General features: G+C 35.0%; 1 protein-coding gene across 6 annotated transcripts in view; it reads left to right on the top strand.

Annotated features, from left to right (window-relative positions):
- LOC100750224 (abnormal chemosensory jump 6) overlaps positions 1-17,835 on the top strand; it is a 91,010-nt gene that overhangs the window by 29,860 nt on the left and 43,315 nt on the right. For 4 of the 6 annotated variants that reach the window (XM_004932762.5, XM_004932760.5, XM_004932759.5 and 1 more), the window contains exon 2: positions 9,731-9,787. The exons of the other annotated variants lie outside the window; for them this stretch is intronic. In XM_004932762.5, coding sequence (XP_004932819.3) covers positions 9,731-9,787 — 57 coding nt within the window. The remainder of the gene's footprint in view (positions 1-9,730; positions 9,788-17,835) is intronic. 6 annotated transcript variants of the gene reach the window in all.

Raw genomic sequence — 17,835 nt, 5'->3', positions numbered from 1 at the left:
CAATATCTTTAAATTGTTCTTAAACATCGTCTCCCTCATTCGCCTTTATTACCATAATCTCAATATGTTTGTCCCGCTCGTGCGCGTTGTAATTCTTTCGGATTGTAACGTCTGCCGTCTCTTTCGCTGAACATTAAGCATGTCGGTGAATTTAAAGCCCATTCCATGATGATCGTCTCGCGTTCCGAGATCGAGAATTAAGGCAATGTAATTACGCGAATACAAGAGTTGTGTATTTTTTTTTTTACTTTTAATATCCATCGTGGGAATCCATACAGATGGTGTTAAGGAAACGCGTATATTATAATTTTGTTGGTGAAATAATAAGGGTCGGAATACTTTTTTAGTTGGCAGCGAATCAATTCATAATGAACCATAATGATCGATTTAATCATTGCGGTTTTAATTAGCGGTTCGGTGACCGAGTGGTTTTGTAGTCGATCGATTGAAGGAAGAAAGGATTCACAGTACGGAACCAAAAATGTATTAATTCGTTCACGAGCAGTGCGAACACTAAATACGCAATTTAATTATTATTATTTTCTTGCCTGTGCTGATAGCCTTGAGAGGCTATTTCAGCTTCACTCTAATGTGTGTAGGTGAGCTCACGGAGCTCAAACCGGAGTGTTGCTAACACTGACCCTAGCAAAAACAGTGCTTCGCAGAATCTACCAGCGGATCGGAAACGCGACCCACTGAGAAGATCCGGCGAGAAACTCAGTGGGCTGTATCTATGGGTTAAATTTAAAATATTTATCTTACATAATATACTTATGGACAGCCCCTACGTTCAAAGCGTTATGTCAAATTAGTGGTTTACAGGAGAACGTTTTAAAGTTTCAATCTTATGTATAATTAAATCATAAAAGTAAATTCTATCCTTTAGTATTGATTTCAAGTATTTCATTTAGGCTGGTTGTAATGGTATAATAATTATTTATAATATCCTCGATTTTCCCTGAAAAGTAGTTAGATGACTGTGTTTACCACAACTATGAAATCATTTAAATAATAATAATTTTTAAGACCGTAGAAAAGTTCATGTAAAGATGACGGTATCTATTAATAAAGTATTTTTGTTATAAAAGTTGACGTCTTATACGTTTATTTTTCCTTTGAAATATTGCTTATAAAATAAAAATGATTATGAAATAATAATAAAATGTCATTTTGGACATGACTCTTTATATGTAGGAACCGTCGATATGTTGATAAGCTACCAAAATTAATCTACACTAATAAATAAATCTACAGTGGTTTTTACGGATGTTCCGTCATAACTACTGAACCATGCATCCGATTGACTTGAAACTTGGTATCAATGTAGAAAATACATGTACTTAATGGGTAGGCTAATATTTATATGAGTGTTGGACTCCCTAATAATGACCATAAATTAACATTATTTAATTTTAAATGCCCAGCGAAGTGGGCGAGTATGGCTACTCGTGCTACATATAAACAGAGAAATAGACATAAACGTTTCAGTAATTTTGATATTTCTGTATGACAATCAAATTGTCGTACACAGTTAGTTAATAGTCAAAGTCGGCTGGTTAGGTACTTGTTCGAATAAAATCTAGGCCACTTTAGTCTGACATATCTGACGGCCACATGACACTGTGATTATATGATAAAAATATGAATCCGCAGAATATGTATATTGCTTTTTTTTTTAACGAATCACATAAATATCGCGAAACAATTGAATAAGTTTTATTCGCATTTGTGGATAATTGACAAGAAACAAATTTTGGTTTCGTTAAGATCTCATATTACTTCTGATCTCGATTGTCCTAATTTATTTTAAAATAGCTATTATTATTTTATTTATATTATTATATTGTAAATATTTCTTTTCATAATTAGGTTTTTTTATATTATATAATTGTATAATTGTATTTCTATCATATCTATATTATTACTGAATTCGGATTTTTAGAAAAGTATAATAAATTCCGGGTACAAAAAGTTTAAATATAAAATTAAAAAAACAATCTAGAAAATAGGTCTAAAAAAACATATTAACATAGAGTAAGCTTGAACGAAATCGATTTTTTTTGTTATTCGATCACACAAATAAACCAAATTTCCAATAAAACAAATTAGATTGTAATTCAGCTAATATGCATAATTTTCTGCATCAATACCCCGTGACCGTAGATCGCGCCATCTTTATTTAGTCAGGTAATTTGACAAGCGCTGCAAAGGTCTTATATTTCATATTATATTATGTAAGCAGTATATATTTTGTTTATTGTATGTATATATTTTCTATAATATTGTATTATCTATAGTACACCGCAACATACCTGCTATATTTTTATATTTTCCAGAATTTCTGTAAATTAAAAGGTTGTCTGGAAGAGATCGCTTTTAGCGATAAGACCGCCTATTGTACAAATGTATCTGCTTTTTTGATTGTTTTTTTAATGTTAATTGTGTTTTGGTGTGCAATAAAGTGTAATTCTCTCTCTCTCTTTATATTAAACATTCACGGGGTAAACATGAAGACGTCCTAAGCACGACCGCGGCCACAGCTTCAAGACAACTGTAAAAAATAGCTTATACCTCAACTTGCTTAGGAACTGAATCTCGCAACGAAATTGTGGAACAAAAAAATAATTTATGATAACAATTTCAAAAAAACTTTCCAATACTAATATAGCACGGAGATAAGTCTGCATTCAATAGAAAAATATCTCTCGGCTCGAATATAAAAGAGTTGTTTTAATTTTGTTGCGCAAATCAATTCTGTAGTCGATAAGACTAGTAGAATACTAGGTAGTCAAAAATACAGCGTCTTGCCTGTACTTCTCCTATTAACAGTGGCGATAACGATGATAAGCTAAGATAAGTTAGACAAGCTTCATCTTCCTTTAATGGTAGCAAAAAAGGCAGGAAACAAGAAAGTAATAGACAATCGACAAACTTTACAGAAATTCTTTCGTGTTGTTTTTTTTTATATGTTCATAAATGTATACTTTGTAAATAATAAATTAATTTTAAACAGGCTGTAAGCCAACGTGAAAAAATTTAAAGTGATAATATAAGATAGATTCTAGAAATTAATAGTCAATATCATAGTCAATGTCAATAGTACAACTAATATAAGAATGTATTTTTACTTGACTTTATACTTTATCTAGATAGTTAAACTAGGGTTTAGGTGGGTCCGTGTAGGTATATACGTATAAAGAAACTATATTTCTTTATAGTATACATTTGTACGGCGCTCTATAGCTCCTATATAATCATAATTTACTGGTGGTAGGACCTCTTGTGAGTCCGCGCGGGTGGGTACCACCACCCTGCCTATTTCTGCCGTGAAGCAGTAATGCGTTTCGGTTTGAAGGGTGGGGCAGCCGTTGTGACTATACTTGAGACCTTAGAACTTATATCTCAAGGTGGGTGGCGCATTTACGTTGTGGATGTCTATGGGCTCCAGTAACCACTTAACACCAGGTGGGCTGTGAGCTCGTCCACCCATCTAAGCAATACAAAAAAAAAAAGATGGCGCTGTCGATAATGGTGACATGCATTGATATTGAAGAAGATGACATCTGCCATATTCCGGATAATTGTTACTAAATTAAATTGGATAATTATTTTAAGGAGTTCAGAGTGGTGGACTTTGAATGTCGTTTCTTTGTTTTCAGGTGAGATACCTATAATAGGTTTGCAATGTGGTTGTACTGTTTGTTACTCTTGTCTACGTTTTAAGTTATTAAAATAATAAAACCTTTGTTTTCGGAGCAACGCCATGTTTATTTCAACTTACGATTCCTATTTACAATTCCTAAGTAAATTAAATAGAAAAAGTCTTATATACGTAATACGAAAACATCAGGATTCATTAGGCACGAGAGTTCATAAACAATTCGCCCGCGTAACTATGAAACGTTTACACAGGCATGTTTCTAGAAAGTATAACGCGAAATTCAACTCAAAAATAACACGGTAAACGCTTGCATTAAAGACGCAAACAACCGTACTACAAGCAATAATGACCCTAATCGAACTGCAAACATAGAATACTAGACCGTTTGCGGTTAGAATATTAAATACGAATGAAGGCAATTTTATCGATTTTCAACTCAAAAGGAATAATACGGGCTTCTTGCTTGTTCGAATAGCTGGGACGGAAGTAGGGCAGTTTTGCACTGCCGTCTTCCCGTTGACAAATTGACACATGTCTATTTTGACAAATGTCAAAACTTTGAAAAGCGTCAATAATTGATATTAGTATAATTAATACTGGAAACGACTGTCTTACTCTTCAATACATTATTGCTTGGCGGCAGAAACAGCTAATAAATATATACCGGTCTCGTTATGTGGAAGATGACTTTAAATTTTACCCTGTCTTCGTTGGTACATTGATTATTGACCTTGACTACTCCGCTCAGGTCAGACTCGAAAACATATTCGGAATGGTATGGCATTTGGGGTTCGACTATTTCCGTTCTCATATTCTAAGAACCCGTAACAAAGACGTAAATCGTAACATGGAACTGTAGAACATAGCATTAGTTTTTATTATTTTAGTAAACATTTCAGTTTTCGTTGCGACTGTAGTTTCGATCGTAAGGTTTTACGTAAATATACCGGGGTATTTATTACGAAAATGTGAGTAAACGTTGTGAAATGGCTAAGCTCTCTTCTTTTAACATTTCAAGCTAACTGACATGTTAATACTGCACAAATCCATTACTGATATATTCGCAAACAACCAAAAGTATGTTGTCTAATAGACTTATCAAAATTCCATCACATATTATTATAATTATGAATTAAAACTAAATAATATTTGGAGAATCCAGAATAAATGTGGCCTTACTTATTTTTCTCGCTAAGAAGCTCTATTCCACTTCTATTTGATGGCTCAGAAAGTCTTTGTGAAATACAGATACACAGTCCTCATAGAGGCTTGTCTAATGAAAAAGATTTAATGTTTTGTACCACATTCTAGTGTAGACATGGCGCTGTAATAATACACCTATCATTATTGCATCACTTGGAGTATTAATTTTAAAGTCTCCAGAGGTTAGTTTACACCAGTCACTATACGTGTCTGCTCAGTCATGAGTGTAATGTGAGGAGCTATTTCGTAAGCCTTATTAAATACGTCAGAATTTCTCACAATTCCAATCGTTTCTTTAATTACGCGTACAGTGAGACGGATTCGTTTGAAGCAACGTGTAAGTACCATAGAATTGTTGTGTTTATTTATTAGGCCATGAAATATCTTGAACATAAATGGCTATTATATGCACTCTACAAAGGCAGAGTACTTACTTACGATTACGCTGGATGGTGATGAAGTATTTTCAAATTGAAGCAAGACTGAGAATGAAATTAATCTGTGAATTATTTTGGAAATTAGAAACTTAATAAGCAATTCGTAGCTTAGTTTGCGACATTAAAAAAGTCGTTAATTTTGGCGACAGGAAATATTGGTATTTATTTTTTAAGTATTGTATAGTCCGTCACAGACGAATATTAAAACATATGTATTTGTATTCGAAACAATAATAAATAAAATATGGGTCTAGTGTGGGCGTTTGTGAATATTTAACGTCTGGCAGACACCGACGAGAAAACCATGTTTTTAATTTCTCAAGTGCCCTTGTAGTTCACGGTACCCGCTACACAGACGTTACATGAATTTTAAAGCAAACCATTGAAGCCGAAGCATAAGCTCGGTTGACAGGAAATATAAGGCCGTCACGAACTAACTGTGTTCCAAAGAGGAAACTCTGTTAGCCCTCCGAGAGGTTCGCCGCAAGCTCGCCTCACAAAAGCCGAGCTCGCCTCATTGTTGCGTGCTTTGTTGAGCTTCCGACTTTCTGTTGAAGATTTGATTTTAGAATCTTTATTTTACATAGTATTAATTAGCTTGAAGTTTTGACTTTCAACCGTAAAACTCAAATTGTTCTTTAAAATAAGACCAAAAAACGGAAGATACCAAAAAAAATATGATTTATATGTAAAGATATAAATTTTAAATATTGGATCTCTCTCGTGAATGGTTTTCTTAAATCTCAGATTTTTTTCCTACCTATGCTGATAGCCTTGTGAGGCTATTTCAGCTTCTCCTTGACGTGTAGGTGAGCTCACGGGGCTCAAGCCGGGAGTGTTGCTAACATTGGCCCTAGCAAGAGCAGTGCTTCGCAGAATCTACCATCGGATCAGAAACGCGACCCACTGAGAAAATCCGGCGAGAAACTCAGTGGGCTGTGTCTATGGGTTAATAAACGTCAGACTTAAAGCATTATATACATGTGACAAACAACATAGTTAGAGACAGCGCATCGAATATCAATATTCGCATGAAAAAATATATTCTTCAAACAAAATTATAGAATTCACTTTATGAATAACTAGCGACCCGCCCTCGCTTCGCTTCGGAAACATTAAAACACACATGAAACCAAAAAAATAAAATAAAAATAAAATAAAAAAAAAGTAGCCTATGTTCATCAGGGACAATGTCGGCTTCTAATGGAAAAAGAATTTTTCAAATCGGTCCATTAGTTTCGGAGCCTATTCGAAACAAACAAACAAACAAATCTTTCCTCTTTATAATATTATTAGTATTAGTATATTAGTATTAGTATTAGTATAGATAAAACGCAGTAGTGCAGTTTAAAGTAAGCGTTGTAAAGTTGCCGTTTATTTATATCTGATACGTACAATGACTCGAATATAAAACACGATACCTAATTCTAGTGAATATGTATTTAACCCGCTCAAATAGCCAAATTGGTGGTAGGACCTCTTGTGAGTCCGCGCGGGTGGGTACCACCACCCTGCCTATTTCTGCCGTGAAGCAGTAATGCGTTTCGGTTTGAAGGGTGGGGCAGCTGTTGTAACTATACTGAGACCTTAGAACTTATATCTCAAGGTGGGTGGCGGATTAACGTTGTAGATATCTATGGGCTCCAGTAACCACTTAGCATCAGGTGGGCTGTGAGCACGTCCACCCATTTAAGCAAGAAAAAAAAAACGCACGGACACCGTTTCTTATTTCTTGAAAAATATCCCATAGAGACAACAAATACATAATACTCCCAATATTTTGATGTTTAAAATCGAGTTGCTTGATCACGAATGTATCCAATTCTATTAATAATTGGAGCAGTATTACAATTACGAAAGTGGGTTTGTTGGTTTATTTTTTTATCCGGAAACGGAGCCACCGGTCAATGTGAGACTTCGTAAAGGGATAGTCATTTTATAAGTTCATTAATATTCATTTCTAAATTATAATGTAATACTGATATTATTTAGATATCTTTATGTAATGAGGAAAGCAACTTTCTAAACTAATATTCTAGGGAAAAAAATTAGGTTTTTTTTATTGCTGACATGGGTGGACGAGCTCACAGCCCACCTGGTCTTAAGTGGTTACTGGAGCCCATGGACATCTACAACGTAAATGCGCCACCCGCCTTGAGATATAACTTCTAAGGTCTCAGTATAGTTACAACGGCTGCCCCACCCTTCAAGCCGAAACGCATTACTGCTTCACGGCAGAAATAGGCGGGGTAGGGGTACCTACCCGTGTGAACTCACAAGAGGTCCTATCAAATACGTAAATTACGTAATCGTATAATTTCTTTTTTCTCCTACAAATTCGCGGGTAGCCTAAGGGGCTATTCCAGGTACACCCGGACGGATAGGTGAGCTCACGGGCTCAACCTTAAAGAATTTGTTAACACTAGCCCTAGCAGGAGTTGTGCTTCGTAGCATCTTCCACCGGATCGGAATCGCGACCTATTGAGAACATTAATCGTGTAAATGCTGTTGTACATCGCTTTCTTTTTTTAATTTCCTACCTAAGCTGATAGCTTTGAGAGGTTATTTCAGCGTAACCTTAACTAGTAGGTGAGCTCACGGGGCTCAAACCTGACGTCGTTGCTAACACGAACTCTAGCAAGAGCCGTGCTCCGCAGAATCTACCACCGGATCGGAAAGGCGACCCACTGAGAAGATCCGGCGAGAAACTCAATGGACTATAGATCGCATTTTATAGAGTTATATTCCAGTTAAAAACAAAATGCCGCATTTAAAGCTATATCTGGTGGAAAATATCTAAACTTTAATAACCTGTTTTTTTCAAGTGAACCTTTTGATTTGTGTTGCCCATGAAAACATTTTTTAAAATACATACTTGACTGTACAGGCTAAGTTTACTAAATGAAACTAAATAAAACATTTTGATTCGACTACTCTGAGGCTTAAACGGACAGCCTAAGCGGTTCGAATTTAAAATATCACACAGGACAGTAAGAGTATTTCTTATCGGTATCCGCTCAAAACCATATTGGTCGTGAGATCGTTCAATTATCAAATGAAAAACAAACGAACTAACTATCAATTTACAGATTATTAATTAATCCTTTGACTATTTCACAGCAGAAGTATGACAAAGTGTGTTGTTACGCCCCCTACCGAAGGATCATTCTAGATCGTTTGAATTGCCGTCAAACGCGTTGTAATAGGTTTGTTACCGTAATGTTTACAGAACGTTTCGAAATCAATCATACTCCATACTTTCAATTCTTCGAACGAATAAGACTATCGATCTTCTTAATCGAGAGACCAATGAGTTAGGGTTGTCAATAAGAAGTTAACAAATGTTTTTTTTCACGATTCAATTGTTATGCAACTGTGGGTACTTAAAGTCAATTAAGTGACATCATTTTTTTTTATTAATTTTCACGTGACACATTCTACGGATGCGCTTACAACTCTAACACTTACGGCGCGCAGGACCACGTTATAGCTCCACGGGACATATCTAAAATTTATTTTAAAGTAACTATCCCACTTTTCCCCACTGTCACTTTAATGTCTGGCTAGTGACGGGGGAATCGTTTCAAGAAATGTCGATACTGTTGTCCTAGTTTATTAATAACTTTTATTTTCGAAGAATAAAGGTAACAAGTTTATCTCGTTACTGTTTAAGTGAAATAACTTGTACTAGACCATTTTGCTTAGGAAAGTAACATTTTTTTTTTAACATTAACTTCGATAATTCTTTTCACTTCGCACCATTTTCCTTTATTGTGTTGAACGGCTAAAGGTCGACAGTTATAAACAACGTTGCAAAGCTAACGCCCCCTTGTTTCATGAAATTTTAAATAATTACACTACAAAACGTCCGGGTGTTTGTTCGTTTTGTTACTCTATTCGATGTAGAGACGTGTAGTTAGTTACGCACCTACCACGTGGAAAGCTAAAATTATCGAAACATCATCAATAATATTACTGCTAAATAAATAAAAAATATATTCGGTAATAATGTGCGAAATGCGATTTTGGGGAAAGCGTGTTAGTATTAGATAGAATCTGACAGCTTGATCTAAACAAAAAAAATGCAAAATATATTTTCAGTCTTGAAAAACGACAATTGGTAATCGGAAATCTAAAAAACTACAAAATGGTAGTTTTTAGAATTGAAGACCATGACTTAAAACGTTGTTATCGACATAGACTCCTTTGTAAAATTAATAATTAATTCATAAACAAGAATGTGGAACACGCACGCACGTGAACCCTAGTTCCGAAAGTGAATTCAAAAAGAGCTAAAAAATTAAACAATGACATACTATATTCCGATTTTAAGTTAATATCGGAATTGCCGAAACTAACGTGCACAATTCACAAACATTTCAATAAAAATAATGTAATTTAATAAACGATATGAGTTTTTTGTTTGCAGAGTCGGATATTGGAGGATGCGTCGCTGATGTGCAACTCCTGGTCACCGAGACACAATGTAAGTTCAATGACATCGCGTGACATATTTCCGTAAACTACCGTCTTTTCAGGAAAATCATTTTTTTATTATTTTATATTTAATCAAACACAATTCTGGATTTTTTTTTGAAGAGCAAATCTATTTCAGCTGGATTGATTGGTTTTATGGAAATATGAAGGCATAAATGGCACAGCGAATATCTGCTTGCGATCTTTGGCCAAAGATACACGACAACAATTCGGTATTAAGATTTAAATCAGTCAATTTTTTTGTAATTTGCTCTGCGATCTCTGTTATTATTTGCTAATTCTAAACACGCTTTCTAGGACTTCTGTAGGTCCACCTCTTCATCATGTAACGACGTTGTTAATGACGCAGGTAAAGTAAACTGTTTTAAAAACTATGGAGGTTAATAAAGCTATTTTCATGTGTTTCTCTTATAACTGAACAATTATATAATTAAGAAGTCTTTGTCTGTTTGCCTGTATGTTTGTGTGATAACCGTCATAATGAGGATTTCGTTTTCAGAGGTATATTGGGATAGGCATAAACCTATCTTTTTTTTTCATTCAAAAGAATCGATGAAGAATAAATAGTTTTTTTTTTATTTGAAGTAGCGAAGATTGATTCGGCAGAGCCTCGTTAAAAAATTAATGCTATGACTGCTTCAAAACTGCACATTGATGGAATAGCTCACGTTCTAACTGGCGCTTAAGCCGTATCTTAAGCGTTGAACTTCAAATACCTTTTCAGGCTACGTCCGTACGTACCTACTGTTTGTTTGTTATACGGGATCTCGAAATTATCTGTTGAAAAAAGGACTCTTATACACATTATTGGAAATTTAGAAACAAATAGTTACATGAAGTTCGAATTGAGACAAATTAGGATCGATCCGTGACTCGTAACGCCGTCTGGGTTTTATAATCGTAAGTCGCAAAGTACTGAGTAAACGATTTTCAGTCTTTATTATTAAAAAAACTCACACAGTCAGGATCATCATTAGCCTGCGACAGTCCACTGCAGGACGTAGGCCTCCCCCAAAGCGCGCCACTGAACCCGATCTAGTAATAAGGCAAATTAACACTACACTGTCTCTCAAAAACCTCTTGGTGCGGAAATCCCCTGGTCGGTAACGGGTAGCAGCATTACCGGTGCAAGGCACCGAGTACTGCGATCGCCAACCCGCCAAGCGTGGTGATTACGGCATAACCCCCCCCCCCCCCCCCCCCCCGCCCTTATGGCAGCCACAGTAAGGACATAGCAGTACATTCCGATATATTTTCTTGTAAACAGCTCACGATTTTTTTTTTTTTTTTTTTTATTGCTTAGATGGATGGACGAGCTCACAGCCCACCTGGTGTTAAGTGGTTACTGGAGCCCATAGACATCTAGAACGTAAATGCGCCACCCACCTTGAGATATAAGTTCTAAGGTCTCAGTATAGTTACAACGGCTGCCCCACCCTTCAAACCGAAACGCATTACTGCTTCACGGCACAAATAGGCAGGGCGGTGGTACCTACCCGTGCGGACTCCCAAGAGGTCCTACCACCAGTGATTTATATACTATTCAATTAAATTTGACGCAGGTACACAATAAAGTTTTTATCAAACGTATTTACGGAATGAACCACTATATCACGGAGCCTAATCAAATATTCAGTCGATCATAAGCCAAATCGTCGACGAGTATTGGCAGATTCGTTTTAATGTAGCTAAAGCATTTTGAATTTATCGATTCGATTTACGAAATACCAGAATTGATTTTATTGAATATATGAACTTCATTTGTATTGAGCATGTTTTCTGAATATATGTAATTTTTACATACCTAATCTCAAAAACCCTTAGACACAGTCCACTAAGTTTCTCGCCGGATCTTCTCAGTGGGTCGCGTTTCCGATCCGGTGGTAGATTCTGCGAAGCACGGCTCTTGCTAGGGTTCGTGTTAGCAACTCCATCAGGTTTCAGCCCCGTGAGCTCACCTACTAGTTAAGGTTACGCTGAAATAGCCTCTCAAGGCTCTCAGCTTAGGTAGGAAAAAAAACCTCAAATCTTTTTAAATTTTCGTGTCGCTTCAATGTTTAACTACAGAACGTGCTCCTTTTTTTGCAATCATAATATTAAAATCAAGCATTTAATTGTTTAAATAGAATCAGAATTGTGTTCTAGAATTGTCTAAAGCACCTAAACGGAAAACACTGTTTATCTTGTAATTTCAGTAAGATTGTTTGAGTCCGTACAAAGCCGTCCCGCACGCTTCACCTAGATAGTGGAATTCGCGCATCAGTTTCTCTTTAATTTGTACTAAATTGTTTGGTTAAACCCTTATAAATATCGCACAATAATTTTTAAATACAATCATGTATCATAACATGCCTGGCATTAGATACCTTCAGCTCTAACACAAGGAGCAGGCTGAGGAACCCCGGTAACCGTACTCGTCGAACTCGACAAAGAGGTCGACGTGCAACCTAAACCATGCATCAGCTCGCTCAGTTTCTCGCCGGATCTTCTCAGCGGGTCGCGATTCCGATGCGGTAGTAGATTCATTCGCGAAGCAGTTTCTCTTGAGTTGTTAAGTCTCCTTCGGAGGCGCTCGGGCAGCCGTTAGCAAATCCCACCCCTTCTGGCTGAGCCTTTGCTCGCCCACCTGTCCTGGTGAAACTGGAAAGGCCTCCGGGCCACCAGTATAACTTCAATCATAAAAAAAGTACCATAACATCTGTCTTCGTTTAGGGTAACGTTACTAATACGCTCTGGATGTATTCATGTGTTGTTCAATCGAGCTGTTCTCAATAATGGCACGCGCTGTATATGCCTTTTGATTGTACAGATTACTACAGATTTTCGGTTCGTATATAGCAATTTGACGTAATACCTAATTATAAGTACTAGAGGTCCGGCAGAAGTCGAAATTCGACTATAATTAATTGGAATTGTAAGTTTGTACACTATTATGATTGTATTTTATACTTGTATAATCTCAAATTTCGCCAAGACTACACTATAAAAAATATTAACAAAGACAAACAATATTTAATCTATTCTCAATTTGACAACAAACGTCAAGAACAAAAGTTTGACAATAAGTAGTATGCATGCGTGTGTGCGTCAAATACATGGTATGTAGTGTGTGTAATGTTTTCTTTATTGATTTTATGTATCTTTTATGCATTATTTAAAAAAAATATTAGCATTGTGCACTTCTTCTCTATACTCTCTATAAGTGTGGAAAATTTCATACTCCTCCGTCCGCGCAATTTTCGTAAAAAGGGATACAAAGTTTTTGCTTCACGTATTAATAGATACCTTGTTACCAATTAACAGGGGCTTCGCTCTGTCCGACTAAAGACGTTTGTAATGTTTCATTGTCTTCCTGTTTCGAAACACCCTAGCCTAGTGGTTATGTATTAGCGATGTGAATATACATAACTGGGATCGAGTCCCTGCGCAATTAATTAATTTTACGCAAATACTCAACGTGGATGTTTCCGTAATTACTGTATTAACAATAATTATTATATAATAATAATAGTTGCTTACTTTACAATTAATAAAATGCAATTTTAACCATATGACTCGTAATAAAAAATTGTGGGGTGCTCAAGTGACAACAATTAATACAAATTAATGCAACTAAGAATCTTAATTGTATTGTATGAAATAAGCATTAAATAATAATTCATGAAAACGTATCAAAATTTCGTAAATCGAAATTTACAATTTATCAAAAAATTCACGAAAATAATAAAAAATATATTTTAATAATAAAAAATTATTGCAAATTACGTATTAAAAATGAAACAGTCACGATAAGATGGAGACGGTGGTATGTACGGACTATAAGGTTTGGTAACGTTACGCGCGTACCCCAGCGCGTAACAGTAATATTACCAAACTGCCTATTTTAGCCTCGAATTCGGTGTCAGCATTCACCAACACCAACTTGCTCACTGCATTCGTTTTAAGCACTGAAACATCAGTGAATAGCATTAATTCTTAGAATTGAAGAAACGTTGTCTCTTCCGTGATTGCGACAGCTGTGGAGTATTCATAACGTCGGATTAATAAATAAATAAAAATGGAACCCTTCAGTCATCCCCTTATCTCTTCGTTTAGGCTAAGGGGAGGTGAAGCGCGAAAAAAGAAGGTCATTAATGACGACCTCTGCAGGTGGTCTAAGACTAACAAGAACTTTCACACTCTTTTTTAATTTGCAAAAATTTCAGTTTTTAATTATTATTTAATACTAGCTGACTCGGCAGGCTTTGTAGTGCCTCATTCGATAAATAAAATACCTAAACTTTTGTATAAAATAAACTTAAAACAAACAAAAGGAATCCGTCCGACGGGGGCCGCATCAAAGGAAAAACAAAATTGTTATTTTTATTTAACTCCGAGCATTTTCATATTTCTCTTCCTTTTAAACCTTCTCTAGACTTTCACAAATAATTCAAGACCAAAATTAGCCAAATCGATCCAGCCGCTCTCGAGTTTTAGCGAGACTAACCAACAGCAATTCATTTTTACATAATAAAATAAAACATATAGATAAGCAGTAGATAATTTTTGTGTGTCATGTAATCATTATTTTTTAGGCGACGTGAGGTCAAGTTCGGTGCCGAACCATAAAATTGATTTCAATCATATTTATGTAACCTCTATACGAATTATCTTAAAAGAGGTTAATTTGTTATAAAGACGAAATAAAAAAAACAAAATGTGTGCAATTCACACGTGGTAGAAGTGAAACCTTCCAAAATTAAAATACAATTATCCTAAACGTCTTAAGTATATGTAAAATTTTGTCATTAGTAAATAATTGTAAGGTAGCGCCCTCTGTGAATTGATATTTTAATTTCACGTATAATCCTAAATTAAAATTCACTACAAGAGCTTTCATACACACGTTAGTATTAAAAAATCTCACAGATGGCGCTGTATTAAATAGTATGTATATTTCTGTCTCATTCTTTGCTGGCTTCATCCTACACATTTTTGTATTTGTGTCTCTTACCTGTCGTTTTTTCCGTTGCATCCGGTTTGAAATCACAACGATTCTAAAGAAGTTTTCACTTCAAAAAAATTTGTCTATTGAAAGATTAACAAGAACATAAAAAATATAAAAGCATTTTGAAATATTGAAATATAAAAAAATATTAAAATAGTGGTGAAGCGATAGCTCTAAATGTTGTTTCTCTTTATAAGAGCAACTCAATTTGTGCTATAGTTTTACTAAGATGTGTGTGTTTTGACTGTGTTTTGATGTAAATAAAATAATACATTATAAATATACTACGCAAAATTCTTAAGTAGAGTGCGAACTTATTCGGCAAGCCCTGACTTGCAATGTGCACTAGGAATAATGGAACCGTAACTGAGTGGGGTGGCAATTTGACAGCGTCCGATGGCATTTCTAAAGTCGGAACAGCTACGAACGAAAAATGCATGGAAAATATAATGAACGTGGGCCGTTCGTTCCGTGATATGTCAAATCGTAACTCCAATGAACTTTTTGTGGTACACGAAATCGAATTGAAAATAATATGACTACGGAAATAACTACATATCTAATGTATTTATAATTCGCGACCCGCTATTGTTTATGGTTCAGTTACTGCGTAGAATTTACACCGATTAATAGTTAATTCAGATTTGATTTGATTAATATGGTTCGTGATTAGATTATTTTTAAATGTGTATGAATTTCGTGAATATATAAAAGTTTGGAATACACAATAATAGTTAATTATAATTGGGATATTTAGTTGGGCTTCTTAATATTTTTTCTTAATCTTTTATTTGACATTGTTTTCTCGTTACGTCAGGCTTGAAATTTCACACCTTAGACAATGTAATCGAATATTAAAAAAAAAAAAATCGGACTATAATTACAACCAGATACTTCATATTAACGAATTCGTTCCATTTATCATCGTTACAATTCAATATGCAATTTCGAAAAGGGCACATCTCTGAAAATGTAAAATGTTCAGAAAATTAAAAAAGAACTGATTATTTTCTAAAACAGTATAAAATTTGAAATATTAACTTTTGAGATATATTTTAGTGTTAATTAGCAATTGAAAATTACTTAAATTATTATAAGATGGGTGTAGATAAGCCTCAAAACTACGTGTATATGAAAAAACGTATTTGACAAAATATGCGACATGTGCCCTTTTCGAAATTGCATATTCAATTAGTGTCAGAGTTACTGAACGCATTCACGTTGCCTTTATATATTATGTATATGTAAATAAATAAAGTCTTACATAAATTTATATTTGGTAATTTCCTACGATCAAAAACAAAAGTAATTAATTATTCGTAGGTCTCTGCCTCCCCCCAGCGCCGGCACATAATCGTAACTGCTAAGTGCGCTACGCATAATCCCGGCATCAGCGGTACAGACGATAACATAACTTCTAACGAAAAGATTCGATCAAAAATTTATTTAAAATATATATTTAATTAATAGCTGTCTGGTACTCTTTTATATTTTTGACACGATCTAGAATAGCTCTTGGATAACTAAGAATTGTTATTACATTTTGATTTCTGTGACTTTCACTATAAATACGTACTTAAATTTTGTTTACTCTGTCATTGTAAATTTGATCGACTTGTCGTCAACAATCCCTACACTAGTAATTAATTCTTACAAACTCAAAGCTTAAAGAAATATTGATGCGATAATAGCGTTTCACTGATTAATAGAAATCTCGACTTAACACTAATCATACCAAAACTTACTGGTATCTATTTCTATCACAGCGCGTAGATATCGGTATACGACAAGTATTACTCAAAAAAAAAAAAAAACAAGAAAAGTATAATAACTGATATATGTAACTGATGATAGATTATTTTTTAAGAAAAAGTCATGGAGTCAAATCTGCAAAAGCAATATGATGTGATACGTGCATTTTTAATGCAAACGTTCAAGATGGGTCATTTGACTCGTTGTGGTATGTTCAGTGTTAAAATAAATTCGCTATTCATATTCAGATCGATCTGGTATTTTCACGAATTATTCTTACTTTTATAATGTACTAGCCGTACTGGCCCGCTTCGCTGGGCAAATTAGCATTATTATTTATTGTCATTATTATTAGGGAGTCCAACACTCATATAAATATTAGCCTGTCCATTAAGTTCATGTATTTTCTACATGAATACCAAGTTCCAAGTCAATCGGATGCCTGGTTCGGTAGTTATAACGGAACATCCGTAAAAAACCACTGTAGTTTTATATATTAGTATAGATTAAAAAGAAAATTGAACAGTTAGATTTAAAAAATAATAATAATCACAACACGAAAGTCTTCGGAGATGCGTTTTAGTTTCGTCTGTACAGAGGCACTACAGTGTAATCGCGCGCAAAGCTCCCTCACGCCCTCGCTTTTAGTCACTGTGACATTTGATACCGAAGAGATGCGCCCGACGCGCTGGGGATAGCCCTAGTTAACCCTAAAACACGGCCCATAATAGTAATGGATTAATGAGACGTAAAATTCGCACAGCGTCTTTGTGTTCAATCTTTTTGATAGAGCACTGCACTGGATATTGTCAGAATGACCGTTTTAAATCCTTCGTACTTTACGGAGAAGGAATAAAATCGTGTAATAAAAATCAAACCCGCAAAATAATAATTTGCGTAATTACTGATGGTAGGTCCTCTTGTGAATCCGCGCGAGTAGATACCACCACCCTGCTTATTTCTGCCGTGAAGCAGTAATGCGTTTCGGTTTTAAGGGTGGGGCAGCCGTTGTAACTATGCTGAGACCTTAGAATTTATATCTCAAGGTGGGTGGCGCATTGTCGTTGTAGATGTCTATGGGCTCCAGTAACCACCTAACACCAGGTGGGCTGTGAGCTTGTCCACCCATCTAAGCAATAAAAAAATACGAGTAACAAACAACATAAGATTGGATTTAGTTTACAATATAAATAAAAACACTACATATTTTTATTCTATTGCTAATAAATAATACAAAAAAACTGATCCCACACGTATTTATAATACAAGAACCATATAAAATTTAGAATGTTAAATTT

Source organism: Bombyx mori, chromosome 1 (assembly GCF_030269925.1).
Source record: "Bombyx mori chromosome 1, ASM3026992v2".
NCBI classification, from domain to species: Eukaryota; Metazoa; Arthropoda; class Insecta; order Lepidoptera; family Bombycidae; genus Bombyx; species Bombyx mori.
Note: the sequence above shows the minus strand (reverse complement) of the source record. Positions and strands in the feature narration are given on the sequence as shown.